Source organism: Bombina bombina, chromosome 4, assembly GCF_027579735.1.
Source record: "Bombina bombina isolate aBomBom1 chromosome 4, aBomBom1.pri, whole genome shotgun sequence".
NCBI classification, from domain to species: Eukaryota; Metazoa; Chordata; class Amphibia; order Anura; family Bombinatoridae; genus Bombina; species Bombina bombina.
Genome location: NC_069502.1, coordinates 983,483,970 through 983,504,077, shown reverse-complemented (window position 1 = coordinate 983,504,077; position 20,108 = coordinate 983,483,970). Strand labels below are relative to the sequence as shown.

General features: G+C 39.3%; 1 protein-coding gene across 2 annotated transcripts in view; it reads left to right on the top strand.

Annotated features, from left to right (window-relative positions):
• The window catches only part of FANCL (FA complementation group L), a 332,294-nt gene that overhangs the window by 15,219 nt on the left and 296,967 nt on the right, over positions 1 to 20,108 (top strand). For both annotated transcript variants that reach the window (XM_053712035.1, XM_053712034.1), the window contains 2 exons: positions 5,910 to 5,968; positions 12,996 to 13,056. In XM_053712035.1, coding sequence (XP_053568010.1) covers positions 5,910 to 5,968; positions 12,996 to 13,056 — 120 coding nt within the window. The remainder of the gene's footprint in view (positions 1 to 5,909; positions 5,969 to 12,995; positions 13,057 to 20,108) is intronic.

The window sequence follows — 20,108 nt, the reverse complement described above, 5'->3', positions numbered from 1 at the left end:
GAGCCGGCCCATGTCTGTGGCACTATAAGGCAGCAGTTTTGCAAGAATGTTATTCATTTGTAAGAGCACTAGATGGCAGCACTATTTCCTGCCATGTAGTGCTCCTGATATCTACCTAGGTATCTCTTAACAGAATACCATGGGGACGGAGCAACTTTTATAATAGAAGTAAATTGGAAACTTAAAAATGTGTGCTCTGCCTAAATCATAAAAATAAAATAGAATTGGAGTTTCATATTCCTTTAAAGAAAGTTTTGCAATTTGCTTATATTATCAAATTAGCTTCTTTCTCTTGATATCCTTTGTTTAAAGTAAAGTTCATGGAACTGCATGTTATATTTAAAATCTGCATGCTTATAAATGTGTTTATACATATAGTGCTGAAGACTTTAAATCAATCCTATATTCAGTCTCTATTTACTCACCATACCAGCCCCTCTCAACGCTCTGTTTTTTTAAAACAGTGAATTTTTCCTCCCTCATCCAATCATCAAGTTAGCCACACGGCTCCTATATTTGTAAGGGCTACGTGAGGTGGCATAGCTACACATGCACCCTGATGCCCAAATATTTTCACACTGTCGCTGGGTAGTATGCACGTGCATGTGTTAAATCACGAATGCTCAGTGCCAGCAAAGGCGATTCCCAGAGACACACACATGTAAACAGTGATTCAGAATTATCTTTCGGAATAACTGTTTATATGTGAAAATAGAAGGCATCTGCAGCGCAGCAAAAAGTATTGTTAGTGTTATTGTTGACAACTGTTATGTTAAAAATTCATGGCCCATTGTCACCTTTTATTAAAAAGCAGTATTATATAATATTAAACTCTGCACATGCTTTTAACGTGCAACCTCGGAAGCAAGCATTTCTGTCTATATAGAGAGTGGGTGGGACTGCTCTCTATGTCACTGCACTAAAGAATAGGAACTGGAAGGTGCAGAGGATACACTGCTAACCTGTAAGAATCAAAACTAAAACAATTAAAAAATAATGGTAATTGAGCGGATTACATCTGCATATTATGTAATTTAAACGGATACATTCTACAACCTGATTATTTACCATCACTTTAAGAGTAAGTCTAGTAACCTCTTAGGAGCTTAGTAGCATATAAACATTTTTTTAAACTGATATGGTAGCAGTGTTTACAACATTGTATAAAAGTGCTACAAACTTTGTTGCAAACTCTGCTGCCATGGAGTATTAAAGGGGCACTAGACCCAATGTTTTTCTTTAATGAATCAGATAGAGCATACAATTTTAAGCAACTTTCTAGTTTAATTCTATTATGAATTTTTCTTCGTTCTCTTGCTATCTATATTTAAAAAGCAGGAATGTAAAGCTTTATAGCCGGCCTATTTTTGGTTTAGAACCTGGGTTATGCTTGCTTATTAGTTTGCTAAATGTAGTCACCAATAAGCAAGCACTATCCATGGTGCTGAACCTAAAATGGGCTGGCTACTAAGATCAACATTCCTGCTTTTTAAATAAAGATAGCAAGAGAACAAATAAAAATGTAATAATTAGAGAGTTGCTTAAAATTGCAGCTCTATCTGAATCATGAAAGAGAAAATTTGTGTTTAGTATCCCTTTTAAATACATGCATATTCCTAAGCTTCTATTAGCTCCCCTATGTTTATTATTATTGTTATTATACTTTATTTATGAAGCGCCAACATATTCCGTAGCACTGTCCATGGATTCAATTAATAAAAAAAAAAAAACTAGTATAAAACTTGTAAGAGACAGGACAAAATTTACAGACACATACAGAAAGAATTGAGGGCCCTATTCCTGTGGGAACTTATAATCTAGAAGGGTAGGAGGTTGAGAAACAGGAGGTGAGGACTGCAAGATTGAATGAGGGAAATGTTGTTAGGTAAGAGAAATATTATTGAGTTGGGTGGTAGGCTTCTCTGAACCGAAAAGTCTTCAGAGAGCATTTAAAAAAGAAAGATTAAGGCAAAGCCTGGCAGCACGAGGGAGAGTGTTCCAGAGGGTAGGTGCTGCACGACAGAAGTCCTGCAGTCTAGCATGAGAAGAGGTGATAGTCGCAGATTCAAGGAGCAGGTCATTGTTGTATCTTAGTGGGCGGGCTGGAATATACTTGTGTATTAGAGAGGATAGGTAGAGAGGAGCGGTGTTGGAGAGAGCTTTGTATGTAAGGGTGAGAATTAATTTAATGCTGCTGTGAATGGGGAGCCAATGAAGGGATTTGCAGAGAGGCGCAGCAGATACAGAGCGACAGGAAAGGTGGATCAGCCTGGCAGAGGCATTTAGGATGGATTGAAGGGGGGAGAGGCGGAAAAGATGAAGGCCAGTAAGTAGGTTATTGCAGTAGTCAATTCGGGAAATAACAAGGGAGTGGATTAGTTGCTTTGTTGAGTTAGCGCTCAGAAAAGGTTGAATCTTAGAAATATTGTGTAGATGGTTGCGGCAGGATGTAGAAAGTGATTTGATATGGGGGAGGAAGGATAGATTTGAATCAAGAGTAACTCCTAGGCAGCAAACTTGGGGCGATGGGGAAATGGTGATGCCGTCAACAGGGATAGAGAAGTCACAAGTCAACATAGAGCTTGAGGGGGGGATAAGAAGGAGCTCAGTCTTGGACATGTTAATCTTTAGGTGGTGAGAGGCCATCCAGAAAGAAATATCAGATAAGCAGTCACTGTCATGAGACAGAGGGAGAGAGAGCAGAGGTGGAGAAGTAGATCTGGGTGTCATCAGCATAGAGGTGATATTTGAAGCCAAAACTGTTGATAAGTTTACCCAGTGAAGAAGTCTAATGGAGAAGAGTAGAGGACCCAGAACAGATCATTGAGGTACTCTAACAGACAGAGGCATTAGAGAGGAGGAGTCGCCTGCAAATGATATAGAAAAGGACCTAGCTAGAAAAGGCGGTAGCTTTCAGGAGAATTAGGGTCGAGGGAGGGTTTTTTGAGTATGGGAGTGACTTTTGCGTGTTTGAAAGAAGATGGGAATGAGCCGGTAGAGAGAGAGAGGTTGAAAATGTGGGTAAGAGCAGGAGTGAGGGTGGAAGATAGGGAGGGTATTAGATGGAAAGGAATAGGGTTGAGCAGGCAGGTAGTGAGGCGTGAGGAAGATCGTAAGGAGGAAACGTAATTCTCAGTGGCTGGATGGAAGATACAGAGGGTGGCAGATGGAGTAACTGGGCCTGTTGATGGAATATTGCAGGTTGGTGTTGGGATGTTGCTTCGGTTAGTACGTGTCTTGTTTGAAAATAAGTCTGCCAAGTCTTGAGCACTAAAGACAGACGGGGGGGGTGGAGCAGGTGGGCAGGTGTTTACACTTTAACAAAGGATACCAGAGTACAAAGCAAATTTTGATAATAGAAATAAACTGAACATCTCTTTTAAAAGTGCATGCTGTCTAAATCATGAATGTTTAATGCAAAAGGGATCTTTTGAGAATATATAATGTAACACAAAGCTTAAAATTTCTTTCTTTATACGTTTATGTATATTTTATTATGCTAACAATCTTAAATAGGTTACTCAGCCATCAAATCTAGGAGATAGATCATAGTGGAAAAATGATGTATACATCTGATAAGGTCAGACACATAACTAAGAACCAATGGGGTATATTTATCAAAACGTCAATCTCGGTGCATTCACCGGCGTCAATACGCTTGCCAGACATCGCTGCCGCGGATCTGCATATGATGCCCTTATTTATTAAAAAAAAACCTTCAAAAACATGTGCGTCAAGTACAGTGCGATGAGCATTGGACTGTTGTTAACCAACAGTCATCAATGTCGCGGTTATTCAGGTTTTTCCCAACATTATTTATACCACTTCATTACTGTCCATAAATAAGCACATTTCTCTAATCTTTTATTTTTCCTCTGTTAATGTCCAAGAAATAGCTACATTTATACCTCAACAAACAATATCTCATAGAAAGTTATTTTTATATTTATTTGTTATACCAAAAAATCTGTTATATGATACTTTCACATAAATAATGTGTATTTGTATTTCTAGAAGTCATTATATGCGTTTATCTCATGTTTTTTTTATTTTTTATAAACTATTATTAATGCTAGAATTTTTACATAAACAATGTTGTCTTTCATATCTCTGTGCTTATTTATACCACTATATGTACAGTATATAGTGTAAATGTATTATTATTCTAAGCAGGAATAATTGTGAATATAACATGTAATCAGGGTATCATATGTATTTATTTGCAATCAATGGATATTTTATTAGCTGGCCCAGTTTTCTCTGTGCCTATGTAACCCCTCCTGATTGTAATCTAGTTTTAAAAACCACCCCTTCACAGGTGTTATAAAATGGGCTGGCATATAAAATTACATTTCTTACTGAAAAATAAATTAAAAAGAAGGAAGAAATACACTGAAAATAGCATGACAGTAAATAGGTGATTTTAATTTCTGCTGTATCTGAATCATGACAGTTTAATGTTATGTGGGCTATCCCTTTGAGCTATCAGCTTAAGATTATATTGAATCAAACATCAGTTCGAATTTTAAAATCATTGTCTAAAATATTACACTGTGTGTCCTAATGTCAGCATCAATGTTTATCTTTAATTCTAATTTCACATATACATACTTTACAAGTTCTGATGAGTGATCAATGACACAAGTATCGAGCAATTTGATTCGTTAGTGATAGTTTAAAATGTATTTTTGAATCAGATTGGCTGATGTTATAAATCATATGATTATGCATATTCCAATCAAAAGTGATTGAAAAATTCACTAGTGTGTGGGTTGTTTTGGAGTTTGCGTCATAATTGGTGCGAAAAGTGGGGAGTCAAAATTGGTGCGAAGTGGAGAGTGTGACTTGTATTACATGGCTTAAACATGGTGCACATAGATTTTTCACAAACAATAAAAAGGAAGTTAGCTATATTATGTTGTGTATTTATTTCATTTTTATCTCTATATCTATTAGTGCAACAAGTTTGGGGCAAAACTTTTCAACAAATTTGTAGAAATAATATTGTCCCCTTGCTTTGTAATGAGAGACAAATTTGTAGCATAATCCATAAGTAGTAATGTATTTTTCATTTTTCTCCCTATATCTACTAGTGCACCAAATGTGGAGCAATAATATTGTTTGATTTAGAAAGGGTATACAATTTTAATAAAGTTTCTAATTTACTTTTATTATGTAATTTACTTCATTCTCTTGCAGCATCGAACATAAGCTTTCTGTGTTTTCAGACTTCTATTGAGTTCTATTGAGTTGGCGGGGTGGTATATTACGTCACAAATTTCAACATTTGCCGATCTTGACGCTTTGATAACTACAGCGGATTAATCTCACGAAAAATACGATGCGGGGTTCAAGCGTATTTCGAGTTGACACTTTGATAAATATACCCCAATATCGAGTCTGAAACATTGTCCTTTTTGCTTGGACCTTGATGTATCCATGAAATAAAGTTTTTTTAAATGAATGAGAGGCTAGAATATTTTTTTTTTGGCTTCTTTAGAATTGACAATTTTTAAATTCCCAGCCAGCTTGTCTGTGGGTTCTGTCTCCTACCTTTGAAGTTTTCTGAATTACAAGTCAAGCATGGACCTTTCAGTAATATTGCTTGCATCCTTCATGTTTAACATTCTTCTGTTTTAACATCTCCTTACCTAAAACAAACTTTGTTGTACCAAACATCTTAAATAAAACCCATATGTTTCTAAGTCTGTAAGTGGACTGCTTTTACACAAGATCTTTAAATCAGTTTGACAAATTGTTTGAAAAAGTTAATTAATAAATATAATCAGTTTGACTGCGAGTACTTCTTTCATTCTACACTAGTATGGGTAGTTGATGATGACAAGTGATCTGTAAATATATAACTTGTAATTGTTTTCTTTTTAATATTGCTTTTTGTTTTATTTTAGGATAATGATTTTCGCATTAGAATTATTTTGCCAACAGATTTGCATCTGCAAAATGCAAGGTATGTAACATTATCATTAAATGCCTTTGCTTCTTATTACATTACTTTTGTTTTTGTGGAAAGGTCACCAAGAACTGTGTTCTCTATAAGCTGAATACAGGCAGGGATGTGGAACTTAAAGGGACAGCCTACTTGAAAATGTTTTATTGTTTAAAAAGATAGATAATCCCTTTATTACCCATTCCCCAGTTACTGTTATATTAATACACTTTTTACCTCTGTGATTAACTTGTAGCTAAGCCTCTGCAGACTGCCCCCTTATCTCATTTTGACACACTTGCATTTTAGCCAATCAGTGCTGACACATATATAACTCCACGGGAGTGAGCACAATGTTATCGATATGGCACACATGAACTAAGGTTGTCCAGCTGTGAAAGCTTTCAACAAAGAAAACCAAGAGAACAAAGCAAATTTGATGATAAAAGTAAATTGAAAAGTTGTTTAAAATTGCATGAATGATTAATTTTGACTAGACTGTCTCTTTAAGAGAAAAAAAACTTGTACAAAGAAAAACCCTGTTAGCCCAGTCTACTGTACATCTTGACACATTTCAGATAGAGCATGCCATTTTTTAACAACTTTCCAGTTTACTTCTAGTATCTAATGTGCCTTGCTCTTTTGGGGCGCTATCCGATATAGATTGTAGTTTGCGGCGCAAGCGAGGGAACCCACGTCGCCCGCAGTTTCAGCTCGCAATTTGAGCTATCCCATATACTGCGCCGTCAGATGCTAACGTGCCGTAAGTCAGATAAACCAGCGATGTCCAGAAATCTGCGCAAGTACAAATTTCTGGCGTCGCCAGTGACTTGCGGCACGTTAGAAACTGCCGGCGCCTACAAAACCTGACTAAAGTCTAAATCACCCGCACTGTCTAACACGCCTCCCTAACATAGCCCGACACGTCTAACCCTCTATCCGCTATCCCCCCTCACTAGCCTAACCATAAAATATGTATTAACCCCTAAACCGCCGCTACCTAATAAAGTTATTAACCCCTAAACCGCCACCAGCTATATTAAATCTATAACCCCCTAAAGTGAGCCCCTAACACTGCCGCCATCTACCTTACCTACCCCCTAAAGTGAGCCCCTACCCCGCCGCTATCTATTTTAAAATTATTAACCCCTAATCTAATCCCCCTACCCCGCCGCCATCTATATTAAATTATTTAACCCCTAAAATACTAAACTATCCCTACCACTAAACCTAAGTCTAACCCTACAAATAGCCCTGAAAAGGGCTTTTTGCGTGGCATTGCCCCAAAGTAACAGCTCTTTTGCCAGCCCTTAACAGGGCTTTTTGCGGGGCATGCCCCAAAGAATTCAGCTCTTTTGCCAGCCCTTAAAATGGCTTTTGGCGGGGCTTTGTCACAAAGTAAACTGCTCTTTTGTCTACAATCTACATCCCCCTACACTGCGGCCACCTATAATAAATGTATTAACCCCTAATCTAATCCCCCTACACCGCCGCCAGCTATATTAACTATATTAACCCTAATTATATTAAGGTTAATATAGTTAATATCGTTATTATATTATATATATATAAAGTATAATAACCCTATCTAACTCTAACATCCCTAACTAAACTCTTATTAAAATAAATCTAATATTAATATTATTAATTAAAATATTCCTATTTAAATCTAAATACTTACCTATAAAATAAACCCTAAGATAGCTACAATATAATTAATAATTACATTGTAGCTATGTTAGGGTTTATATTTATTTTACAGGTAAATTGTTAATTATTTTAACTAGGTATAATAGCTATTAACCTCTTAAGGACATATGACGGAATTTTTCCGTCATAAAACAATTGAGCAAAATGAAAGCTGTGTCCTTAAAGGGTTAAATAGTTATTACCTATTTAATAGCTACCTAGTTAAAATAATTACCCAATTACCTGTAAAATAAATCCTAACCTAAGTTACAAATACACCTACACTATCAATAAATTAAATAAACTACAAATATCTATCTAAAAATACAATTAAATAAACTAAACTAAATTACAAAAAAAACAAACACTAAATTACAAAAAATAAAAAAAAGATTACAAGATTTTTAAGCTAATTACACCTATTCTAAGCCCCCTAATAAAATAATAAACCCCCAAAATAAAAAAAATTCCCTACCCTATTCTAAATTAAAAATAGTTCAAAGCTCTTTTACCTTACCAGCCCTTAAAAGGGCCTTTTGTGGGGGCATGCCCCAAAGAAAACTGCTCTTTTGCCTGAAAAAAAAAACACAATACCACCCCCCAACATTACAACCCACCACCCACATACCCCTAATCTAACCCAAACCCCCCTTAAATAAACCTAACACTACCCCCCATGAAGATCTCCCTACCTTGTATTCACCCCGCCGGGCAGAACTCCTCATCCGATCAGGGCGATGTCTTCCAGCAAGCGGCAGTGAAGTCTTCTTCCATCCGGGCGATGTCTTGAAGCAAGCGGCAGAGAGTCTTCTTCCATCGGCGATGTCTTCAAGCAAATCGGCATCTTCAATCTTCTTTCTTCGCTCCTCCGCCGCGGAGCATCCATCCGGCACGACGACTTCCCGACGAATGAGGTTCCTTTAAATGACGTCATCCAAGATGGCGTCCGTCGAATTCCGATTGGCTGATAGGATTCTATCAGCCAATCGGAATTAAGGTAGAAAAATCTGATTGGCTGATTGAATCAGCCAATCAGATTCAAGTTCAATCCGATTGGCTGAACCAATCAGCCAATCAGATTGAACTTGAATCTGATTGGCTGATTCAATCAGCCAATCAGATTTTTCTACCTTAATTCCGATTGGCTGATAGAATCCTATCAGCCAATCGGAATTCGACGGACGCCATCTTGGATGACGTCATTTAAAGGAACCTTATTCGTCGGGAAGTCGTCGTGCCGGATGGATGCTCCGCAGCGGAGGAGCGAAGAAAGAAGATTGAAGATGCCGATTTGCTTGAAGACATCGCCGATGGAAGAAGACTCTCTGCCGCTTGCTTCAAGACATCGCCCGGATGGAAGAAGACTTCACTGCCGCTTGCTGGAAGACATCGCCCGGATCGGATGAGGAGTTCTGCCCGGCGGGGTGAATACAAGGTAGGGAGATCTTCAGGGGGGGTAGTGTTAGGTTTATTTAAGGGGAGTTTGGGTTAGATTAGGGGTATGTGGGTGGTGGGTTGTAATGTTGGAGGGTGGTATTGTGTTTTTTTTTTTCAGGCAAAAGAGCAGTTTTCTTTGGGGCATGCCCCCACAAAAGGCCCTTTTAAGGGCTGGTAAGGTAAAAGAGCTTTGAACTATTTTTAATTTAGAATAGGGTAGGGAATTTTTTTTTATTTTGGGGGTTTATTTTATTAGGGGGCTTAGAATAGGTGTAATTAGCTTAAAAATCTTGTAATCTTTTTTTATTTTTTGTAATTTAGTGTTTTTTTTTTTTAATTTAGTTTAGTTTATTTAATTGTATTTTTAGATAGATATTTGTAGTTTATTTTATTTATTGATAGTGTAGGTGTATTTGTAACTTAAGTTAGGATTTATTTTACAGGTAATTGGGTAATTATTTTAACTAGGTAGCTATTAAATAGGTAATAACTATTTAATAGCTATTATACCTAGTTAAAATAATTAACAATTTACCTGTAAAATAAATATAAACCCTAACATAGCTATAATGTAATTATTAAATACATTGTAGCTATCTTAGGGTTTATTTTATAGGTAAGTATTTAGATTTAAATAGGAATATTTTAGTTTATAATATGAATTAGATTTATTTAATAAGAATTTAGTTAGGGGTGTTAGGGTTAGATAGAGTTAATATAGTTTATATAAATACTATAGTAACTATATTAACTATATTAACCCTAATATAATTAGGGTTAATATAGTTAATATATATAATGTAATAACTATATTAACTATAATATACTTAGGGTTAATATAGATAATATAGCTGGCGGCGGGGTAGGTAGATTAAATTAGGGGTTAATAATTTTAATATAGATGGCGGCTGTGTAAGGGGTTCACATTAGGGGATAGATCAGTTAGATGGTGGCGGTTTTAGGGGCTCACAGTAGGGGTTTAGTTTATGTAGATTGCGACAGTTTAGGGGTTAAATACTTTATTAGGGATTGCGGCGGGGGATCGCGGTTGACAGGGAGATAGACATTGCGCATGCGTTAGGTGTTAGGTTTATTTTAGCAGATCGCGGTTGACAGGGAGATAGACATTGCGCATGCGTTAGGTGTTAGATTTATTTTAGCAGCCAGTTTAGGGAGTTACGGGGCTCCAATAGTCGGCGTAAGGCTTCTTACGGCTGCTTTTTGTGGCGAGGTGAAAATGGAGTAAGATTTCTCCATTTTCGCCACGTAAGTCCTTACGCTGTATATTGGATACCAAACTGCGCGGGTTTGGTATACCTGCCTATGGCCCAAAAAACTACGGGCGACGGCAGAAATATACGCGCGTAACTTCTAGTTTACGCCGTATATAGGATACCAAACCCGCGCAAATATTGGCGTTGCCAGCTTTTGCGGGCGACGATTTTTATCGGATCGACCCCTTGGTATCCTTTGTTTAAAAGCATACCTAGATAGGCTCAGGAGCTTGGAGCTAGCTGCGTATTGGTGGCTGCACATACATGTCTCTTTATTGGGTCACCCGATGTGTTCAGCTAGCTCCCTGAAGTGAGAGAATGAAGCACATTTGATAATATAAGTAAATAGGAATGGAGTTTAAAATTCTAAGCTCTATCCGAATCATGTTGGGTTTTAATTTAATTTAAATATTGCTGGTTTATATGTCTTCTGTTCAATAGGTCAATTACACACAGCGGATATGGTAAAGACAAGTAGGCTGGAGAGTAGACTAAGGCAGGTGTTAGAGAGTTAGCAAGTTGGATGCTCACACCAGCCATCAGCACTTTGCTCCCAGTTATGATGCTTAAAGTGAGTGTAAATTTTCATGAATGAGTGCCCGGTTTTTAAAATTACTATTAAAAACAGGGGCACTTTTATTCATGAAAGTTTACATTGCAGTGGTTTTGTTAAAATATTTACCTTTTCTTCCTCCAAGCCAGACAAGCGATCCCCTGTCCGCTTCTCATGCTGTACTTAGCACAGCAATGGCGAAACCGGCTACCTCCAATCACAGCGTGGCCTCAGCAAATGTTTGCTCTGGGATGGAAGCCATGATTGGAGGAAGTCGTATTCGTCATTTCTGACGTACGTACAGAGGAGCTGCGGGCGCGCGGGGGGGGGGGGGGTCGCTGGTCGGACTTTGAAGAAGAAAAAGGTAAGTATTTTGAACATTTAGACATTTTTGGTGTCGCCAGTGACTTACGGCAGTTTATGAACTGCCGGCGCCTAAGAAAGGAAAAAAAAAAAAAAGTTTAATCACCCATAAAAGTCTAACCCGCCTCCAAAAAATGTACCCGACCCGTCAAAACTCCTATATCCACCATCCCCTCACTTTGCAACTAATAATAAAATGTATTAACTTCTAAACTGCCATCCCCCCATAACACAATTGACTTATTTAAACTATTAACCCCCAATTCGCCAAGCCCCACATCACAAACTAGCTAATACATTTATTAGCCCCTAATCCGCCATCCTCTCTCATTGCAAAAAAACTAATAAACATATTTACCCCTAAACTGCCATCCCCCACAACGCAATATTACTAATTACACTATTAACCCCTAATCTGCAAACCCCCACAACACAATCTACCTAATTAACCCATTAACTCCTAATGCACCAACACCCCACATTGCAAACTACCTATTAAAACTATTAACTCCTAATCCGCCAACCCCCACAACGCAATCTACCTAATAAACCTATTAACCCCTAAATTGCCCCCACAATGCAAAGTATTAATCTAATCACTAAACCCCCTAACCTAACACCCCTAAATTAACCCCAATTACATAAAATAAAAAAGACTCTCCCTAAAATTTTTATTAAAAATAAAAAAAATCCTTAAAGACTATCCTCCTAAAAAATGAATTAAAAATTGCAGTAAAAAAAAACTAAGCTCACATAGAAATAAAAAAATCTAAGTTTACAGAAAAAAATAAACGAAGTAATCCAAAATAAAAAAAAATAAACCTAATCTAATACCCCTATAAAAAAACCCACCCCAAAATAAAAACACCCCTTAATCTAACACTAAACTACCAATAGCCCTTAAAAGGGACTTTTATAGGGCATTGCCCTAAGTTTAACAGCTCTTTTACATTTAAAAAATACAAATTAACAGTAAAACCCCCCAAAATAAAAAAAGACCTTACTCTAAAAAAATCTATTCTACCCATTGCCCCTAAAGGGGCATTTGTATGGGCATTGACCTTAAAAAGCCAATCGGCTCTTTACTGCCTATTCTAAAAAAATAAAACACCCAAAAAAACCTAACACTAAACCTAACATAGGTACTCTCCATTCCTGAAGTCCGGTGATGAAGGTCTTCTTTGTCATCTTCTTTGTCATCCCGGTGGCGCGGAGCAAGATCGGCGGCCTTGGACATCCAACATGGAGACTCCTCTTCATGCGATCGTCCTCTGCACACTGAAGGTTGAATGCAAGGTTACCCCTTTTATATTGGGAAACCTTGCATTCCTATTGGCTAAAAATGTCAAATCAGCCAATATGATGAGAGCTACTTAAATTCTATTGGCTGATTTGAACATAAGTAGATGTTAAATTATTGTCTGTCTTTTTATTATGCAATTCTACTGCAAATCCCCATTTTCACTTTTTTTTTTTTAGGAGATGTAGAGAACATTCTTATTTATAGGTTTAAAACTGCACATCTTTTAATGCATGTTTTATTTTACTGCAATATTCTTTTCTTTTTTTTTAAGATTCGTCTGGGGTTTTTTACTTTGGGGGACTTTTAGGGACTGTGGCTTCTAAATGACTTTTGGTCATAATTTAAATAAACATTTAGTTTGCTGTGTATTTCTGTTTTAGTTCGCATTGGAACCATTTTTTCCTGATAAAATTGATAATTGTGTTTTAGGGTACAGTGCAGTTGGCAGTTGAAGAAAGCGCTACATGGATATCACCATATAATAAAGCAGGTAAGAGTAAGAAATATTAACTTTTCCTTTGATTATTTATTAGATTAATTGATGTATGAATTGCATGAATTCATGGTTGTTTATATATGATTTTTATATATGTGTGTATATATACACAGGGCAGTGATCTCCCCAGTACCTTTTTGATGAGCACAATACCTGGCTAAAATGTATGCCAATATTAAGCTAAAATAGGTAGTTACCCCCCCCCCCCTCCCCAGGTCTGTTCCGCAAATTATAATTAAATCAATGTATGTTAAATTATTCAATTAATGTGTAAATTTGGATGGCCTAAGTAACTTTTATAAATAGCATAAAATGTTATAATATTACAAAGTATTACACTGTTCCCACCCAGCTTCTTCATAACGCCACCCGACATTTCTACAGGGATCTTGGAGTCTCTATTGAGACCAGGCCGGTAGTTTAACTATAACTTTGTATTTAATTTAATCTAATTAAATATAATGTTATATAATTTATGGTTAAACCATACAACCATCCCAAATAATTGATTACAACTAGGTAAAATAAACACTGAAAGGTTCACCCATCATTTTTCAAAGAGTTTATTAGGAACCAAAATAATATATATATTATACACATACACATATATTTATAACAAATCCGTCCAATTTCTACACGGTAACTCTATCATAACCCCAATTTGTGCAACACTACTAACTAAATATAAAAGCAAAGATAATTTATCCCAAGAAAAGAAGGTAGAATACTTAGCTTTGTCTCTTTTTCAGCCATCTTCAGCAGGAGGAGAAGAGATAACTAGTTACTGGTTTTCCAGTTGTAAGCCCAATTCACTAGCGTGTGCCCTATCATATACAATTTAAAAAAGCCTTGTCTAGAAAACAAAGGTGTATCAGGGGGGGGGGGGGGTATTTCCTACATGAAATAGGCCTGGTGTTTTGAACAGTTATGGCACCACAGGGCCTGCACCCTAGGGGGCTTATCTGGCCCTGCAATCAGTAGTGATGGTACTGCAGGATGACCTGGGCTACACCTGCATCATGTCTGACCTCTCTGTGTACCTCCTTTCCATGAATCAATAGTTAGGTGAACATGCCACTGGTTTGGTGTTTTTATTTAAGTATTTCTTTTTTATGACACGATGAGTCCACGGATCATCTTAATTACTAATGGGATATTCACCTCCTGGTCAGCAGGAGGCGGCAAAGAGCACCACAGCAAAGCTGTTAAATAGCTCCTCCCTTCCCTGCCACCCCAGTCATTCTCTTTGCCTACGTTAGTGATAGGAAGTGGTAAAGTGAGGTGTTAGAATAGATTCTTCAATCAAGAGTTTATTTTTTAAAGTAGTGCAAGATTGTGCTGCTTTGTTCTAGGGTGTAGCTGTAGTCCATATCAGTCTCTTCAGTAGAGCATTGGTGGCTTTAGAGCAATGGGAACTTGTGAGAAATAATTCTCACTGCGCCTCCCATATTCTGATGCTGCCCTTACACTGAAAACCTGAGGGATATTTACTCAGGAATTTCCTTTAATTGCAGGTCTATGTGAGGGAGAGGACCTCTCAAGCCTGGAAACTGCCTTGTATTTAAGTAGCTATTCCGAATTTTCTTCCCTGAAGTTTGAAGAGGAGAATACTTCGGTAGTATATAAGGGGAAAATTTCAGACCCTGTCTGTGTAATTCCTTTGTTTGATACTGAAGTGTTTTCTTTCAGTTTAAGCTTGAACACCTCCGTGTGTTACTTTGGGAGGTTTTTTCTTGCCCTAGACGCAGCCGACATTACCGGCATAGTCAATCCTAATAAGTCCAGTATACTGTACAAGGATGATTGGAAGGATAGGGAGAATATGGGTCCCCCTTTTTCTCCAGATATAGCAGACTCTATCAAGGAGTCTTGTCAATGGTACCCAGGGAAGGTGTGTACATCAGTTTACAACTACCTGTGGTTTGTATTGCTTTGTCACCAGTACAGTGGCGTTCCTTTTGATGCGTTGTCTGATTCTATTCGGACAGATACTCCTCTCGAATAAATCCAGTATAGGATTAAGGCAATTCATTTAGCTAACTCCTTTTTTTCAGTTGCTCCACTTCAAATTTTTAAGCTGGGAGCTAAGATTTCAGGCTTTGCCACATGGCCGCAGAGCGTTAGAGGAAAGATATTGGTCTGCGGATGTCTCATCTGAGTATACACTTTTGGTGATTCCATACAAGGGGAAAACCTTGTTTGGACATGTTTTCTCCAACATAGGTGTGTCCGGTCCACGGCGTCATCCTTACTTGTGGGATATTCTCTTCCCCAACAGGAAATGGCAAAGAGCCCAGCAAAGCTGGTCACATGATCCCTCCTAGGCTCCGCCTACCCCAGTCATTCTCTTTGCCGTTGTACAGGCAACATCTCCACGGAGATGGCTTAGAGTTTTTTAGTGTTTAACTGTAGTTTTTATTATTCAATCAAGAGTTTGTTATTTTAAAATAGTGCTGGTATGTACTATTTACTCAGAAACAGAAAAGAGATGAAGATTTCTGTTTGTATGAGGAAAATGATTTTAGCAACCGTTACTAAAATCCATGGCTGTTCCACACAGGACTGTTGAGAGGAATTAACTTCAGTTGGGGGAACAGTGAGCAGTCTCTTGCTGCTTGAGGTATGACACATTCTAACAAGACGATGTAATGCTGGAAGCTGTCATTTTCCCTATGGGATCCGGTAAGCCATGTTTATTAAGATAGTAAATAAGGGCTTCACAAGGGCTTATTAAGACTGTAGACTTTTTCTGGGCTAAATCGATTCATTATTAACACATATTTAGCCTTGAGGAATCATTTAATCTGGGTATTTTGATAAGATTATATCGGCAGGCACTGTTTTAGACACCTTATTCTTAGGGGCTTTCCCAAATCATAGGCAGAGCCTCATTTTCGCGCCGGTGTTGCGCACTTGTTTTTGAGAGGCATGACATGCAGTCGCATGTGTGGGGAGCTCTGATACATAGAAAAGACTTTCTGAAGGCGTCATTTGGTATCGTATTCCCCTTTGGGCTTGGTTGGGTCTCAGCAAAGCAGATACCAGGGACTGTAAAGGGGTTAAAGTTAAAAACGGCTCCGGTTCCGTTATTTTAAGGGTTAAAGCTTCCAAATTTGGTGTGCAATACTTTTAAGGCTTTAAGACACTGTGGTGAAATTTTGGTGAATTTTGAACAATTCCTTCATATTTTTTCGCAATTGCAGTAATAAAGTGTGTTCAGTTTAAAATTTAAAGTGACAGTAACGGTTTTATTTTAAAACGTTTTTTGTACTTTGTTATCAAGTTTATGCCTGTTTAACATGTCTGAACTACCAGATAGACTGTGTTCTGAATGTGGGGAAGCCAGAGTTCCTTCTCATTTAAATAAATGTGATTTATGTGACAATGACAATGATGCCCAAGATGATTCCTCAAGTGAGGGGAGTAAGCATGGTACTGCATCATTCCCTCCTTCGTCTACACGAGTCTTGCCCACTCAGGAGGCCCCTAGTACATCTAGCGCGCCAATACTCCTTACTATGCAACAATTAACGGCTGTAATGGATAATTCTGTCAAAAACATTTTAGCCAAAATGCACACTTATCAGCGTAAGCGCGACTGCTCTGTTTTAGATACTGAAGAGCATGACGACGCTGATAATAATGGTTCTGAAGGGCCCCTAAACCAGTCTGATGGGGCCAGGGAGGGTTTGTCTGAGGGAGAAATTACTGATTCAGGGAACATTTCTCAACAAGCTGAACCTGATGTGATTACGTTTAAATTTAAGTTGGAACATCTCCGCATTCTGCTTAAGGAGGTATTATCCACTCTGGATGATTGTGACAAGTTGGTCATCCCAGAGAAACTATGTAAAATGGACAAGTTCCTAGAGGTCCCGGGGCTCCCAGAAGCTTTTCCTATACCCAAGCGGGTGGCGGACATTGTAAATAAAGAATGGGAAAGGCCCGGTATTCCTTTCGTCCCTCCCCCCATATTTAAAAAATTGTTTCCTATGGTCGACCCCAGAAAGGACTTATGGCAGACAGTCCCCAAGGTCGAGGGAGCGGTTTCCACTTTAAACAAACGCACCACTATACCCATAGAAGATAGTTGTGCTTTCAAAGATCCTATGGATAAAAAATTAGAAGGTTTACTTAAAAAGATGTTTGTTCAGCAGGGTTACCTTCTACAACCAATTTCATGCATTGTCCCTGTCGCTACAGCCGCGTGTTTCTGTCCATAATCTCCTCATAAGGAGGAGAATCACTATCGACCGCCTTTACCAGCTCATCGAACCAGAAACACGCGGCTGTAGCGACAGGGACAATGCATGAAATTGGTTGTAGAAGGTAACCCTGCTGAACAAACATCTTTTTAAGTAAACCTTCTAATTTTTTATCCATAGGATCTTTGAAAGCACAACTATCTTCTATGGGTATAGTGGTGCGTTTGTTTAAAGTGGAAACCGCTCCCTCGACCTTGGGGACTGTCTGCCATAAGTCCTTTCTGGGGTCGACCATAGGAAACAATTTTTTAAATAAAGAATGGGAAAGGCCCGGTATTCCTTTCGTCCCTCCCCCCATATTTAAAAAATTGTTTCCTATGGTCGACCCCAGAAAGGACTTATGGCAGACAGTCCCCAAGGTCGAGGGAGCGGTTTCCACTTTAAACAAACGCACCACTATACTCATAGAAGATAGTTGTGCTTTCAAAGATCCTATGGATAAAAAATTAGAAGGTTTACTTAAAAAGATGTTTGTTCAGCAGGGTTACCTTCTACAACCAATTTCATGCATTGTCCCTGTCGCTACAGCCGCGTGTTTCTGGTTCGATGAGCTGGTAAAGGCGGTCGATAGTGATTCTCCTCCTTATGAGGAGATTATGGACAGAATCAATGCTCTCAAATTGGCTAATTCTTTCACCCTAGACGCCACCTTGCAATTGGCTAGGTTAGCGGCTAAGAATTCTGGGTTTGCTATTGTGGCGCGCAGAGCGCTTTGGTTGAAATCTTGGTCAGCTGATGCGTCTTCCAAGAACAAGCTACTTAACATTCCTTTCAAGGGGAAAACGCTGTTTGGCCCTGACTTGAAAGAGATTATCTCTGATATCACTGGGGGTAAGGGCCACGCCCTTCCTCAGGATCGGCCTTTCAAGGCCAAAAATAAACCTAATTTTCGTCCCTTTCGTAGAAACGGACCAGCCCAAAGTGCTACGTCCTCTAAGCAAGAGGGTAATACTTCTCAAGCCAAGCCAGCTTGGAGACCAATGCAAGGCTGGCACAAGGGAAAGCAGGCCAAGAAACCTGCCACTGCTACCAAGACAGCATGAAATGTTGGCCCCCGATCCGGGACCGGATCTGGTGGGGGGCAGACTCTCTCTCTTCGCTCAGGCTTGGGCAAGAGATGTTCTGGATCCTTGGGCGCTAGAAATAGTCTCCCAAGGTTATCTTCTGGAATTCAAGGGGCTTCCCCCAAGGGGGAGGTTCCACAGGTCTCAATTGTCTTCAGACCATATAAAGAGACAGGCATTCTTACATTGTGTAGAAGACCTGTTAAAAATGGGAGTGATTCATCCTGTTCCATTAGGAGAACAAGGGATGGGGTTCTACTCCAATCTGTTCATAGTTCCCAAAAAAGAGGGAACGTTCAGACCAATCTTAGATCTCAAGATCTTAAACAAGTTTCTCAAGGTTCCATCGTTCAAAATGGAAACCATTCGAACAATTCTTCCTTCCATCCAGGAAGGTCAATTCATGACCACGGTGGATTTAAAGGATGCGTATCTACATATTCCTATCCACAAGGAACATCATCGGTTCCTAAGGTTCGCATTCCTGGACAAGCATTACCAGTTCGTGGCGCTTCCTTTCGGATTAGCCACTGCTCCAAGGATTTTCACAAAGGTACTAGGGTCCCTTCTAGCTGTGCTAAGACCAAGGGGCATTGCTGTAGTACCTTACTTGGACGACATTCTGATTCAAGCGTCGTCCCTTCCTCAAGCAAAGGCTCACACGGACATCGTCCTGGCCTTTCTCAGATCTCATGGATGGAAAGTGAACGTGGAAAAGAGTTCTCTATCTCCGTCAACAAGGGTTCCCTTCTTGGGAACAATAATAGACTCCTTAGAAATGAGGATTTTTCTGACAGAGGCCAGAAAAACAAAACTTCTAGACTCTTGTCGGATACTTCATTCCGTTCCTCTTCCTTCCATAGCGCAGTGCATGGAAGTGATAGGTTTGATGGTAGCGGCGATGGACATAGTTCCTTTTGCGCACATTCATCTAAGACCATTACAACTGTGCATGCTCAGTCAGTGGAATGGGGACTATACAAACTTGTCTCCGAGGATACAAGTAAATCAGAGGACCAGAGACTCACTCCGTTGGTGGCTGTCCCTGGACAACCTGTCACAAGGGATGACCTTCCGCAGACCAGAGTGGGTCATTGTCACGACCGACGCCAGTCTGATGGGCTGGGGCGCGGTCTGGGGATCCCTGAAAGCTCAGGGTCTTTGGTCTCGGGAAGAATCTCTTCTACCGATAAATATTCTGGAACTGAGAGCGATATTCAATGCTCTCAAGGCTTGGCCTCAGCTAGCGAGGGCCAAGTTCATACGGTTTCAATCAGACAACATGACAACTGTTGCGTACATCAACCATCAGGGGGGAACAAGGAGTTCCCTGGCGATGGAAGAAGTGACCAAACTCATTCTATGGGCGGAGTCTCACTCCTGCCACCTGTCTGCTATCCACATCCCAGGAGTGGAAAATTGGGAAGCGGATTTTCTGAGTCGTCAGACATTGCATCCGGGGGAGTGGGAACTCCATCCGGAAATCTTTGCCCAAGTCACTCAACTGTGGGGCATTCCAGACATGGATCTGATGGCCTCTCGTCAGAACTTCAAAGTTCCTTGCTACGGGTCCAGATCCAGGGATCCCAAGGCGGCTCTAGTGGATGCACTAGTAGCACCTTGGACCTTCAAACTAGCTTATGTATTCCCGCCGTTTCCTCTCATCCCCAGGCTGGTAGCCAGGATCAATCAGGAAAGGGCGTCGGTGATCTTGATA